A 15,934-nucleotide genomic window follows, 5' to 3' on the forward strand; every position below is an offset into this window, starting at 1 on the left:
AATTTTTCCAAGCATCCTCCTATTAAACTACACAAATATATCCATTTAGTAAACATCCCATTAACCAGGTCAGCATACAGTGTTCACAACTTATTATGGAGCAGCACCAAATCAGTCACAGAAGCAATTATGCAATTTTAGAGCAGACAACTCACTTTAATCTTCATATGGGGCCGGGGATGTACATGCCAATGTTCATTCACAGGACTCATTCATTTCCAAGTATTGTATTCCATTTGTTTCACTCTCACTTACATGGCACTCGTGTCTTTTGATTTGTAAGTTTTGTGGGCTGTCAGAAAATATGAGCTCAGCGTTCCACCCTTCATGTCAGTGATTTTTTAATTGAATTTAAGGGTATTTATACACTTCTAGTGCCTGAGGGAAGTGGGGGAAGTTGGGCTAGGTATTTAGAATCAAGACATAAACTGTTGCCGATAGGTAAGGCTTTATAAGGCCTTACCTATCAGTAACAATAAACAAGCATTTTAAAAAAGAAAAAGAAAAAAAATACCCAACAACAAACAGTAAAGAAGTGAAGATCTTTCCAGAACTATTTAAAATAGGTGGTTGTAGAGAAGAGACATCAGAGCTAAGAATCTGGGATGCTACAGTTACAACACAAGGGGAAAAAAATGCCTCTTAAAATTCCAGCTTTATTCAAAGACATGCATTTATTGAAGCATCTTGGGAAAACAGGATGCCATATAATATTAACAAACAAGAACATGCTCTGTCAACCACATGCAGCACCACAGACATTTTGAAGACCTAAATAAATAATGTATTAGAAAACCTAGCCTCGGCTGAATTAATTCAGACTCCAATGATATAAATGAACAGCGGTAGTGGAATTATTTCCCTGGGACTTTAGTCATATATAGCATTAAAAGTAAAGGCCTGAAGATACTTATTGATAGGCAAGAAAGTGCTATCCTTAGATCTATGCATGCCCAGGGAGCACTCTGCCCAGCTTAGAGTCTCAGAGTTTCCAAGAGAGTTACCGAACCACTCAGCTTTATTTGCAAACACCATGAAATAGAACAAAACACCCTCCTGGCTCTAGTCCCCCTTGACATAGCTGTGAGTGTACTGACTTGGTATTAAATTTGGTAAATCCATTGAAATCAGGGCAGTGATGGGAATTCTGCATCTGGCAATGAAAAATGGAATTTGAACCTACAGGATCATCTTGGTTCTTACAATATACTATGGGTAGCCAAGGCCCACCTGCTTCAAGCACTTAGGGAACCTTTTCTACAGAACTGCTCAACACTAATTAAGTTCATGAGGACTTCCCAGTTCTGCATTTTCAGTACAAAATTATGTACTGAATGGTTTGACATGGTGTGACATGGTTTATGTCACAACCACATTTGCCAGTAAGGAATGGAAATAACCCCCAGATCAGGGACAGGCCTAGGTGCAGTACCAGAGGAGATGTGGAAAGGGGCCAGGTGAACCTCACACCAGCTGGAAGCGATTTTGTCCCTCCAGAAAAGCACCCTGGGCTCACCCAGACCCAGCAAATTCCCTGCTCAGTTGCTAACAGCAGATAAGGATTCTCCCTCCTTCCAGGAAAGTCACTTTACAACCATCTTACTCCAGATGCAGTGCCTGAATCCCCATGGACAACACTGGCCACACGACTAACCCAAGAACTTTGTGGGATTATTTTTCCCTTCTCAGGAACATGAAAAGAAAAAGCAGAGTTGTCTGTGCGCTACTGCCTCAGTCCATGTGGGTGTGTTGGCTAGTTTTTATCAATTTTTTCTCTTTCTGGTCTTGATATTTATAAGGTCAATGTGAGGGTTCGCTGGTAACAACAACATCAGGCAGTTGATTGCAAAATATAAACCTCAGCTGTCAGAAAGGAGCTGGGCAAATTCACGCTTACAGTCCTACCTCCATAGGAAATTTTTAATAAAACATCTATTTTAAGAATCATGACAAAAGGCGACACTAAAGAGCATACAGTAGGGGAAAAACCAGGCTTCAAATTGTAAAATGCATCCCAACAATCCAGGATGATTCATTTTTTAAGGAAACTCCACCTCATATACATATGTTCTCTCCACAAACTTGGCTCTGACATTTGCAAGCTGCCTAAAGATACAAACGGAACAAGCTGTTTATTTAGAAAGGAACCATGAAATATCTTATCCTGTTACTTGTTTAACTCTCCTCAACAAAGGTAGTACCTAATTTGAGGCAATTACAGCCGTACTTCATGCAGACAGAAAGAAAAACACCGCACAATGGAATTTTAAATTGTTCTCAATCTCCTCACAGAGCTAATCTTTCTCAACTCACTAATTCACATTCACTCCAGCACTTCACAAAAGCTCCCATTTACTAAATGTGAGATTTAATTCACAGATAAACAATTCAATAATGTAATCTACACTTAAAATAATAGCTTGGCTTCAAAGTTTGGGAGGAATTAGGAGTTTTCCCTCTTTATAGCTGCTCCTAGCATCATTTCTTGTCACAACTTCAGAGCTGAGGTTGTGTAATCGAGGTCCTCTGAACTTGTGTTTCCACACGAGCCAGGATCTATGTGAAGATTGAATCCTGTGCCTCAGAACTCACAGAATTCAGTGGGAAATCTGCCAACAGGGAATACTGAAAAGCTTTTAGGAGCCACGTCTTACAGCCATTTTCCCTGCTCTCCAACTTCTCTACTACTTCATTACATGTTTTTCTCCTTCCATTACGACCACCTGACTAATCACAAATTGCTGCCTAATGAAGAGTGCTGGCATTACAATACTTAATTAGAATTAAGAGGAAGATTTACTTTAAAAACCTGACCAACCAATATGCCCCAGAGCCAATCTCAGTAGTGCAGAACTACCCCAAAATTTCCATGTTCCAAATTCTTAATTAAAAGTTTGTTAAAACTTCTTCTTTTACGGGGGGAGCCTTCCCCTCCAGCATCCATTAACCTCAAAACAAGTGACTAAATTGTTTTTAAATCAGCTCTACTTCATAAACAGCTTGATAAAAAGAAACTCAAACAAAGTACAAGACTTATCTTTCATTTCCACTCAACAGCCTTCAGAACTACTGTACAAAGGTGGCTCTCACAATCACTCCTGTCCAGCACTGAAGGAATTTCAGCTACAGAAAAAGCTTTCTGTAGGGCCACCCAGCAGGGAAGGATTAAATTACACAAAAAAAGCCCTGCTTTTTTCCCTCCACTCAAGGGCTGCGGTCAGAGATCAATGCGAGAAGCTGTCTATTGAAGTTACCGCAATTGTTCCCTTATTTAAGCCTCGGAGAAGGTTGGTGCTGACACCCAGAGCACGGCACAGAGCCAGACCCAGGGTGCAGCTCCTGCCCGAAGCACAGGGAGCTCTGAGATCTCCTGGCTGCTCCCAGCCCTTCCTCCTACCCTGGCCCCTCACATCCCTCCTCTCCCTCACCCCAATCCCTCCTGCAGACTGAGCCTCAGGGCAGCCCCCAGCCCCACACCCCCACTTCTTACAGATATTCACTACCAGTCTCCTGTCTGCAGAATCAAGTTTAGTTTATTTCTACTTCATACAGAACTTAACTGGCTTATTGTGAAACATTATTTTTCTTCCATGAGAAGAAAATGAGAATCACATATCATGTGATTTGCACTCCATGCCACTAAACTTCATACACAGACTGCAATAAAACACAGCCAATCACTTCTTTAGCCTAATAATCTCCTGTTTAATTTAAGCCTTTTATACTGTCCTGACTATTTCTCTTAGGAAAAAAAAAATTCTTGGCTAAAATTACTTTGAAATGTGAATCTGGCAATTTTCTCTCAATATATTGATAATTTGAAAAATATCACACACGCCAAATATTAGTTTCTGGCTTGATTCAGCCTGGCAACCTAAGAAAATCAGAATTTGCCATTGTACAGTTTATCCACCAGCTAAACACCAGAAAATTTTGAAACATTTTATTAATGTAAGCAAAATGCCTTGGAGACTCCACCTGGGATATGGAGGGTAAAAAGATAACATAAAGCATCCCCATTACTTTTATTCTCTAAGAAGCTGTGAGTTTTAAAGCCTTAACACCAATGTTACTAAATCATGGTCAAGGAGTGTGGTATTCCATCCATCATACCTACATACAAGAAACCCTTCAGTAGGAAAGCCATGAAATCCTTAACTCCCTTTGGAACCCACTTAATCCAAGAAAACAGAACTCTTATGCATGAGATGAACCGTCACTGTCACATCTTCCACTGCTCCTCGAGGTACCTTCAGCCACATTTTGGATCACAGATGCAGAATTTTGTCATTAGTAATACTTTTCAAACAGATCCTTCCAACTTCCTTCATCTTTCATCCACTTAGTAAATTTCAGAACTTGTTATCAACCTACCTTTTTAACACAGTTCTAAAACAATCCTATTTTGCTCATATCTTCCTCTGAATCAGAGTTCCCTAAGGAACACAACAACCCTCCAAAAAGAATATGAATTACATGTATGTGAAGTTCTGTTTAGTTTAAAGGAAACAGCCAAGCAGGTATTTTATGCTTCATTTCACTGAGAAAACAGGAATTCCTGTTGGTACTTAGAGGTATTTTTCTACTTCTGTACTGAAACAACTTGGGTTTTTTGTCTACAATAGGGATAAAACCAAATAGAACTATTATACTATTTATTTTCCAGACTTAAAAAATTAGCTGTACTTCTGTGCTTCAGCAATTACAAAATTAAAAAAAAAAAAAAAGATACTTATTTCAGCCTCATAATCAAAAGGTTATAAAGCATCAAACTCAATAAAGGCTTCCTAGACATTAAAAGCAGCTTACAAAAAAAAGTTTAAAACTATATATATGCACTAGCCTGATCTATAAATGCTAATCCTTACATGAAGCTTCTTCAGAGCACTTGCACCAAAGTAACAGACCCACAGGTCACACACACCCCCCTGCTCTTTAGGTAACCTTTACCACAAGCTCAGATCAACGCAGGTCAAACTTATTCCTTAACATTTAAAACACAAAGGGAAATACAGATCTTGCCATATTAACTGATGCTTGTATTTTTCTTAATGTTCTAGCTCCCATTTCTGAAAGGGCTACCTGGAGCCTTTGTTCCTAACCTACAAGTGTTTGAAGCTCAGGTTAATTTTTCACAAACATCAGCACCTGTTGCTCCCTCTCACAGTGCAAGTGGGAGCTGGGTATTTGAAAATCCATCCCCTCTCTGCTGAAATGGCCATAGGGAAGAAGCAGCCTTTGCCCTCACCATTTTAGCAGTGCTCTGAAGTCTTGTAAAACATCTTTTGGAGACAGAGGGTATCAAAAGGGAGCACTAGATACTCAGGAAAGGAATCGTGGTTTTGCATACCAATTCATTTGAGGGCATTCTGCACTGACCACAAGCTCACACTTGGCTGACACAGAAAAAAAATAAGTTCACAGGTGGCTGTACTACCTTATACTGACAGCACAGGATGGATGCAAGCTGGCTTTATTACTGATAAACTCCACTGCATCTCCATCAGCTGAATATTGGGAGCTAAAATCACCACTGGATACCAACTGCAGCTGCCTTCTGGGCGACTGACACAAGACACACCACCAGCATTTGAAAAAGCATAGCCACAGCTTAGCTGGAAAACATACAACATTCAAAGATAAAGAAAGTAAATCAGAGTAGGCTTGAGTTTAACCTTAAAATTCCAGCCTACAACCTTCCACCTGTCCAGTACTGATATTTCAACCTGTACTTTACAGAAATATTCCTGACTGCAAGACAGTTATTTACACACACATAGCTACTACAAGAATCATTGACACTTTTTTCCATTTCTGTCTTCCTTGGCTGGTGGGCCACATGTTTGCAATAATCTTGAATAAAGTAAAACTGTTAAAGTGTGACTAAGCAGAGAAAGCTCTAACTTTCCAGCAGCTTACCTTAAAATTAACCTGAAGCTGATCTGCTTCTTTTGCAGACATCAATTTCAGCAGAGGATTCAAAGACAGTAAATTCTCCTAAACATGGCAGTGTCTGTCCTCACATTGCTTGTGCACCAGTCCTAGAGCATAGTGCAATCTGCATTTTGATTTTTTAAATGTTTCCAGCAGGAGACATCAAATATTTGGCATGGTACCAGCTGCTGGGTGGTAAGGCATGATGGAGGTAACTAAAACCACTCCACCTGGCTCGTTAACAGCCAGCCTGCTAGAAAAGAACATCAATCTTTATGAGTACAACAACACAGGTCCCAAATCTACTGAACAACTCACTTATCATGCTTCAGGATTCCTCAAACGCTTGTAATACTCAGCCCTGCTACATCCTTCATATATACACTGCAACATCCTTCTTCCTCCATGGCTGCTAAATGAGAAATACGGATCTTACCTAATTGCTAGAAAGCTTTGCATGTTGCCTTTTTGAATCTGCGTTTTTAATAAACGTTTTTAAGGAAAACACACTGGTTTGGGATCAGCAGCTTCAGTGATGGGATATGGTGAGATACACTCAGGAACTGAGAGGAAAGAACTTACTTCAAACTTATTTTCTGTAAATTGAATATGGTAAATATCTTTTCTCTGAGAAATGAAACAGAATCTGCAAATTAATTTTATATCATTGATCCACTGCAAAATGAAAAATCATGAACTCTACCCAGAGAAGAACTTGGCTTTGCTGAGACTGGACGTTAAGAGATCTTTTCCTACCTAAGTGATTCTATGACTCGTGTTAAAACAGGACTGGTCAGGCGGCTGCTTCCCTCATGCCCTGAAGGAGGAAGAGAAGTAGCTGTCCTGTGCCCTTGCAGCCCCTTCCTCCAGCAGGATTCGGTGGGGATGCTCCAGCCCCTTGGGATACTCCAGCCCCTCAGGATGCTCCAGCCCCTCGGGATGCCCCTGCCCCTCGGGATGCCCCTGCCCCTCGGGATGCCCCTGCCCCTCGGGATGCCCTGCACAGTGCAGAACAGGGACCACAGATGATCTTGGGACCACAGGACACACTGGGAATGACCTGGAAGCACAGACGGGCAAGCTGAGCACACCACTGTTGATATCCTACCCCAAAAGAGTCCTCAGCTTCTCCAAGTGCAGAGCTTTCCTGTCAACCCCTGGCAGAATGCAATATTGGATCTTAAACTAACACTGCTTTGATTACCTTATTTCCCTTTACTCCTCGCTTCAATTCAAACAGGATTTCAGTGTCTGCTCTGGAAATTGAGTTGTGTGAATAACGGATTTCTGTTTGAGCACTGAAGCAAAAAAAAATTAAGGAGGAAAAAATAGGAAAGGGAAGAGGAAGAAAAAAATTATGTTTAAAGTAGAATTGAAGAGAGACTGGGGGAGGAATTAGGAAAAAAGTCATTTCAAGGTAACACAAAATGTTGTTTAATCTGAAAGGAATATTTTGCTTTTGCTAACAACCTCTTAAAAATACTTTGAATTTTTAATTTTAAGACTAGTTCATTTACCAAAAAAAAAAAAAACCCAAAACATTAATCATTTAATCTAAAAAACGCTGAAAGAAAACATATTCTCTATGAAATACTATTCCCCAGTTTTACAAATAAAACTGCCAGATGGAACAGAAACTTGGAAAGAGATGTATTTAAACCCAAACATACTTTTTCAGTGAACTTATTAACACTGAAAAACAAAAATCCTCTTATCTTCTTGGCAAGTGCCAGGTTCTAGATTCCAACTGCCTAGAACCAAAGATATGGCACAGGAAAATAAAACAAAACTGCTGTGCTGAAGTTCCTCCCAGCAGTACTGCCAGAACCTCTCTGGCAGGACTGTTTTATTACTAAGCTATAAGAATTTATAAGATTATAAATAAATATATATATTATTTTTATAATATAGATCATATTTTATAATATTATATAATTTATATATATAATTTGTAAGATTATAGCTTATTCCTAGGCTATAAGATTTATAAGAATAAAACACCCTAAGTGGTTTACTCCTTCCCCACTGGCAGATGGTCCATTGCAGGGAGGTTCACCCCCCACCAGTCCTGAGTCCTGAGACCTGCCAGGTGTGATTCATTTATCAGCTGAGGCTGGGAAGGATGCACAGACACCGCCAGGGTGCCTCAGAGCTCCAGGTGAGGCAGAAGGTGCTGAGGATGGATTTCTGTGGCAGGTGCCAGGACCAGTCCTTAGGGCGCTACAGCGGGACAGAGTCAGCAGCATCCTGGGCCCCTCTGGACTCTGCTCCTCTGGCTCAGCACCTGCCTCTGCCTGGCACTGCCTCAACTGCGCATGCAGAAGGAACAGAGAGGTTACTCAGCACTGTAAATACTGCCCTTATATTGAAGACACCTCTTATAACAAATTTGGATTGCTAGGTTGGATGGGGCTCTGAGTACCTTTGTACCTGAGTACCCTCTACCCTTGGCAGAAGGGATTGGAATGAGATGATCCTTAAAGACCCTTCCAACTCAAACCATTCTCTGATTCTATGAATTTTAAGTGCCACAAACCAGGGAAAACGTGGACACCCAAGCTAACAGTACAGGGAGGCAAATACTCAGCACATACTCAGCAGCTTTTGAGCTGTGCTTAGATTCGTTAACAGGGAGTAGAAGAGCCGCTGAATCCAGCAAAATCACATGACCTTTGCATTAATCCCTGTTGTTGATATAGTAATTTTCTGATTAAAACAATTAAGCCTTTGGGTATGACTTATTTCATATATTTGATTACTTAGACACCCTTCTGTTCGCTGTCACAGAGAAATCCTCTGCTACTAATAGTTCTTCTGCAGGAATCTGTACAAGCATAAGCAAATTAATAAATGATAACACGGGAATTGCAGCAAAATAGATTGATGACTTGTGGGTATGATTCTGAATAATAACATTTTACGATCTACTCAAGAGCACTGCTAATAGGCAAAAATTCGCTTATGGCATTGTCAGAAACATTTATAAAATGCTTGGAAAATGAATTGTTACTTTTATGAGTCATACTTGTTATTTCATGAGTTTATTGTTATAGTTGCTTTTACGTATGTTCTCAGGTTGTACTCCTTACCATAATGACTACTCTGCACAAGCTGCACAACGGGCATTCCTAAACAAGGTCTGGCTCAACATCTGTCTTGTTTCAATCTCATTTTCTATTATCAGTGCAGCCTAAAATAGATATGGGAAAATTAAAATAAAATAGGGGCCCAAATTCCTTCATCAGACTGAACCCAACATGTTTATATATTTTGTAGCACCTAAATCAAACAACTGTGAAATTACCTCTGAAGGACAAGTACTCCTGTCTGGACTGAGCCAAGCCCTGCTGTCTGAATGTCCCCTGACTCACCACACTCAAAGTGCTTGTATCACTTAAAAAGACAAAAGAAGCCAAGAACACGAAAGATGATTTTGGTCATTCTCTTCAAAAAATGAAACACAGTACACTTTGGCTACTGAACAACTGCATTTGAAAATTATAAAGTTATGACCATGTTCATGTTTTATGAATTGGAAAGTTTACAGGGAGTTCTTTTCATCTAGTCAATGCACAATAATGTTTGTTGGTGCTAATCAAGGCTGCCCAAAATCAAATGTCAGACACTTGCAGCTATCTGCCCAAGAATACACTACAAACAGCAATTATTCAATCCCTTGCTGAACAACCAAAAACTACCACTCTGAGAAAAATCACAAATAATTCCTGAGGTGTCCAAAAACATAAAAAAAGAGCTTTCAAATGAATTCTTTTAACTGAATTATAGATCAGTGTAGCCAATGACACACTTACACAATCCATTTTTTAGTACAATCATCAATTTTCCTATACTGTTCTTTTGGCTTCACAGACTTTCTCAAACATATCCATTGACCTTCACCAGCTAAATAAAAAAACACCATCCTGAAAAATTTTATTTAGAAGAAGCATACAAAAGAACTCTTTCTTTATTCCATGCATCATTTCACATTGTGTCTCTACACATTATTTAATTTAATTTGGCTTATTACACTACTGCCTTTTGTTGATACAGAAGAGAAGCACTCAAGGGATATGGACCAGACACAGAGTATCTTGCACATGTTCAGTAACTTATTAACAGAGATTAGAGACACTCCTAGGTGGGAGCAGACACCTAATAATGACAAAGTAATGAGATTACTATTGTCTTCTCATTACTCCTCATCTGTGCTAAAGTGCTGCAAATCACAAATTACAAACTCCAGATACTACATAAAACCCTGCTGTCCATAGTATGTGCTCTGTGGAACCACTTAATTATTACAGATTGACCTATTTAAGAAACAAATTCTGTACCTGTAGGTTGAGCACAAGTGTTACATCATTGAAGTTCATGCAAGCCCTTACACACAGATGCTGTTTTGGCAGGGCAGCCTTCAGAGAAACCCCACAAATCAGAGCTTGACCCATCTGTGACTCACTCCCAGATCCCAAGCTCCAGCTCTGGCCAGCAGCAGTTTGTTATCAGGGCCAGTGTAACAATCTCACCAGAAAGGATGGCTCTTTAACATGGAAAGAATGGACAAAGCGATTCAAAGATGAAGCTTCAGCTGAAGAAAGAGGTTCTTTAACCCCTGCCTCCTGCTCACCTCTCTCATGGCATGGGCTGGCACCATGGACAGTACATGGGAGAAAGAAAATGTGGTGACCAAAAGCTCCTTTTTGGCAAGTGAACAGACAGACTCCACGTGGAAAAGGCTCCTGTGTCTGAGCCATGAAGAGCCCGGTGCCATGCAGCCAAGCACAGGCAGCAAAGGACACCGCTTCAGCACTGAGGATGCAGAAGGCAGCAAAGGACATGAAGCTGATGGCAAATTCTTCTGCAGCACAGCTCACACCAACAGCACAGAAGCTGCTCCTGAAGAGAAGTGAGCATCATGTCACAAAGTCTGGCATTTACACGAAAATGAAGGCGTCTTGCCAGCAGGGGTACAGAGACAACCCAAAGTACCCTAATCAACACACTCCAGCCCAAATTAACTGTTAAGATGATGATACTGGATTTTGGAATTTAACAGGGCCCAAAAAAATTATTTTTTTTGTGCCTTCAGGCATTCAGTAGGAATACTGAGCAATAATGCCAAGCATGGATGACAGAACGACTAGATAAATCACTGGATTTTAGAGCAGAATTCTACAAAAGACACTTAAGTAAATGAAAATAGCAGCACACAATCCAGCTTTCAGCAGGGCCACTGCTTGCACAGAATACTGAACATGTGTACAATGCTAAGCATGGACACAGGCCTTATGCTATTTCACCTGTAAATGACACATCTCCATTGAACATAACTCCCTTCTGACCTTCTACTGCCAACTAACCAGCTATTCCAGGTAAAACACATTAAGCAAAGCTGACACTTACTCCAATTTTTACCCAAAAAAAAGCAGACTACTTTTCGCAAAGGAGATCCAGGTAAGAGAACATTCCAGAAGGAAATAAATAAGGTTACGAACAAAGCAACTATATTAGTATATTGAGAGAAGGAGAAACAATTTGACTCCTTTTCCAATTTCAACTTTAGGGACTCTTCCAGACCTCTCATACTCAATCAAGACGTCAGAAAGTCTTCCGAGTAGCATTAAGCTACTCAGTGATTCTAACCTGCCTGGTAACTGGATATTTCCTGGTGGAACCTTCTCAGTTTTAAGTGGACAATGATCACATCTAGTGGCAATGCTTGCCTCAGGCTGCCAGGGTGGAAAGAGTATCCTAACGTTTTGGGGTTTTTTTTGTAACTAGAACATGCACAGAATAATTGAAATGAAAAGGGTATTGTGAGACTTCCAACACCTTGTTGAACAATTGGGTGAAGAAGAGACACTTCAAAGGCCTGGCTTCTGAAGGATGATTGCCACAGAGAACAGTTTGATCAGAGATCAATGAGCAGCTGCCACGGAGCACACTTTCTGTCCCCAGCACCAGTTGGTGCACAGAGATGGATGCTGGCACAGCTTTAACAGTGTGAAATACATGGTGCTCCTCAGCAATGCCAGCCTCCATCTGCACACATCCTGCTGGCCTGGACCTACAGTAATCATCACACATCAGCAGTGACCACTCAGGCAAAATTCTAAGTGAGCCCTTTGCTCTCCTGGACATTCTGGCTGTATCATTTTGTAACAGTTGAAGATTTCATTTTTCCCCCATTCTCACAAATAAACAAGAAAACCACACAGATTTAAATATATTCCGGGAGAATGCATGCTCTCCAGGCAAAGCAGCCATTATTTATTTCTTTCTAGAGGTTTTAGTGCCTCATAAACAACCGACTATATTTATTAATCACTTAGCAATTAACCGCTTGTTACCACCCTGAAATTGTTTCCTGTGATTGGTCTCACCACCAGGTAAAAGAGGAATTCTCCATTTCCCATACAGTATCAGGCTCTAAAGTTGCACAATTTTGCCACTTTTGAGATGATAGCACAGTCTCACTGTGACTAAGGACTGCAAAATTGTGCTCCATGTAATTGAATCTAAAGATCTGACAACAGTGACCTTATCAAGAAATGAAACTTTTGGCTGAGGTTCAAACCATACACAAGAAATAACATCTTGCTGGCTGTTTGTAAACGTCACATAAAAATGTACTTATTCATTATTAGCAACTTGTACACTGAACGATCTCCAGGTCTCAAACTGCTGCCAAGGGAAGGATTACTCAGTACAATCATTTCATTTACATCTCAGTCTTGTATTAATTTTGGCAGCACAACCGAGCATCCCTGCTCGTGACTGTAACAGTGTTATCCCAGTGAGAGAATTATTCAGACCACAGGCTAAAAACTGAAGATGGAAGTAGTTCTGGGAGCTGGATTGATATTCCAAATGCCCACAGAGCTGCTGACCTCAGTGAGAGCCCTGATTTAGTACAAATATCCCATTTTTGTGGTAATAAGGCCAGCAATGACAACACACAACCTGCACTGGTGAGCCATCCCCTTTCGGATAAAATGGAACAAAAGGCTCCAGGCAAAATCCTGGGTTCTATCAGCCCCAGGCTTTCAAGACCAACACAGTCAACTCAAAAATCTGAAAGTTTCATAAAAAAACTCAGTAAGGAGCCATTGTATATAATCACAATTGCTCTGCAACAAAATGCCATTTTAGGAGGCACAAAGAGCACAGCCCAGCTCACCTCTCCTGCTCTTGCAGACAGCCTTCAGGACACGCTGCCCAGGCCCACACTGCCCCTGGTCGGTCACACAGGCACCCTCTGACACCTCCCACTCGTGGCACCGCGCGTCTTCACAAGGAACAGACTCCACCAAATGAGGACAGCCTGCCAGGGTGCCCACTGGATCCACGATCACTTGCCTCTGTCTCATCCTAAAGCCTGGAAAAAGCAGAGCTGAATTAACTGGACAACAGAAAAAATATTCATACAAAAATCCGGTAGCCAGAGGACAATATGGGGCATCTGGAGCTGGGGGATTTAAAGGCAAACAAGAGAACAATATTTACAGACTGCACTGATTGGGACGGCACTTGGCTGCAGGTGCCCAGGCATGCAAAATCTAACAGTGAGCAAAGAATTCCAGCAACCCACATTTTTCACATTTCTTTTTCCCTGTTATCAACATTGGATAGAAATACACACGTCAGAATATAGAAATTTACTGGTGATGCATATATTAATGTTATAACAGCATTAAGATAAGAAGAGAGGAACAGATAAGGAACTGAAGATATAAATGACATCTATGTTCTGCCTGGGAATCCACTAACGAAAGGATTTGTTTAGAGACACAGCAGAGCAGTTTACTAAGAAATTAGTATTCTGTTTTATGAAGGTGTAAGGTTTTCTGATACATAATGCATATCAGACCTCTTTGAAATGACATCCTATTAAACTGGAAGATTCAAATGTAAAGTGGAAGAAAAAGGTTACAAAAATAATCATAGAACTGATTACATAATCTACCTCCTCTGAACAAAACCAAAGTCATGTTGCTATATACAATGCAGAACTAATACATAAGTATGCTTCAGCAAGTTCTGTTATGAAAATGACACAGAATTTTAAAAAAGAGGTGGAAAAAAAATTCACGGAGGTTTTTCCTCTGACAGTCTTGGAGTGGGGGCAAATATACAGCATTAGCAGAGGCCACATGGAAATTATTTGGTCATGAAACAGAAAAGAAAATGACAAATAAAATATCCCAGAGAATATTACAGATCAAACTTCCACAGTTCTCAAATGAACAAAAAGAAATTATTCAAAACAATTAAAACATGAAATGCTTTTGCAAATATTACTATTTTTTATTATTTCTCTTTTTGTTCAAAAATTTTTGACCAGTTGAAATCATTTGATCAGTGTGAAATCATTTCACAAACTTGAGCAGTTTTCAGAAGAGCATAATTTCCAAACAATAATATCCATTCCCTGGCATGCACTCCAAGAGCCATCTTTGCAACTTAGAGCCTTAGGAAAGGCTCTGAGAGGAATCTCATTGTGTCACAGCAACATCCAGGCACAGCAGTCAAAATCCAAGGGAGGTTGAATTACATTTGCACATCCTTCTTCCAGGAACTTAAACTAAACCCACATCAATGAGAACATTCTCTTGGGTCTGCCTGAGTCCAGATTTCAGGGCTGTGGGCTGCACCTCTGTCCTGACACGCTGCCCTGGAATCCAGGCATGCAGCAGGACTCAGAAGGCGATGGGAGATGGGCAGCCTGGCAGCTGCCAGCCCAAGAGATCATCCTGCACAAATTCACTGCAGGATAAAAGGACCTGAATCAGCTTGGAAAAATCTTACTTTTTCTTCTCACATGAACTGCGGCAAAAAGCTTTTAAAGGTCAGATTCCACTACACACATCCAAGAGCTCTCACCCTGTGTTAATTTTTTTTTTTGGAAAACACATTAGGCTCCCAATGTCTAATTTGACCTCCCTGTTTTTGCAGTCTTTTTGCAATATTCCATTCCCTGCTCACCTCTCCCTCCGTGGCGGTGCTGGCAGCTCTCGGGCAGGCAGGGACCCCACGGTGACCACGAGGACACCGCACACTCGGCCGGGCATGGCAGGTGACACACCTGGGAGGTGGCAGGAGCAGGACCCTGGCAAAGCTTCCCATCCACTGGTCTGGCAACTAAAAGGAAAATTAAAAAAAAAAAAAAAAAAGAAAATCAAGGCTGTAACTCTGTCCAGCTGGCCTGGCCTTAATTTTCCAGAATGCACCAAAATCCAGTGATTTTTCAGGGTCTTATCTCCCAGGGCAAAAAGTTAATCCTGTGTTGAGAAAGGCACTTAAAAGTTTTATCTGAATCACCAATATTCAGCAAGCTAGTTGAGACTATTAGACTATTCTTAGTGGTAATCAGGTGCTTCAAAACTAGATTGAATGCTGATTTTCAGCAGTGCTGGAGTAACAAACTGGGATCTAATCCCCACATTTATGACCAAGAAGACCCCTTTAGACAGGAGTGAAGAGAAAGATACCGAAGGGAATCCAAAAAGCTCTCACTGCGACTGGGAGCCAGGCAGAGGCAGTAAAACCCAAGCACAGGAGACTCTCCCCATCCCCATGCCCTTTGGGGCACTTCCATCTCTGGATTATGGATGCAGTGTCCAGACCTAGGAATTTTCTTCATCTACTTCCAGTAAAACTGAGCAGAGCTCTCAGATTCCTCTACACCAACAAAAGCATGAAGCATCTTCCTTGCCTAGGAAGAGAGACATTTACCTGAGCTGCCTGAACCCACGGATCTCCAATCCTTATCCCAGAAATGAGCTAATCCCAAACCCTGCCAAGTACCAGTTTAGTTGATACTGACAATGGATTTGGAAAGTTGACTCTCTTTGTATTTCCATTTATCATAAGAGATTTCTAGATTCAATTAACTTCTCTCACCTTTTTATTTGGGGCAGAGGGAGGAAGGAAAAGAAAGGGAAACAAAGACTCTTAAATCTGTCCTCTGAGTCATTATATGATATTGCATTTTAAT

General features: G+C 40.8%; 1 protein-coding gene across 1 annotated transcript in view; it reads right to left on the reverse strand.

Annotated features, from left to right (window-relative positions):
• The window catches only part of THSD7B (thrombospondin type 1 domain containing 7B), a 297,680-nt gene that overhangs the window by 149,501 nt on the left and 132,245 nt on the right, over positions 1-15,934 (reverse strand). The window contains exons 7-8 of the mRNA XM_005519602.2: positions 14,923-15,078; positions 13,118-13,315 (exon numbers count right to left, since the gene is read on the reverse strand). Of these exons, the coding sequence (XP_005519659.2) occupies positions 13,118-13,315; positions 14,923-15,078 (354 nt within the window). The remainder of the gene's footprint in view (positions 1-13,117; positions 13,316-14,922; positions 15,079-15,934) is intronic.

The sequence above is a fragment of the Pseudopodoces humilis genome, chromosome 8, assembly GCF_049639895.1.
Source record: "Pseudopodoces humilis isolate 2021_Gansu_Grassland_sample_001 chromosome 8, ASM4963989v1, whole genome shotgun sequence".
Lineage (NCBI taxonomy): Eukaryota > Metazoa > Chordata > Aves > Passeriformes > Paridae > Pseudopodoces > Pseudopodoces humilis.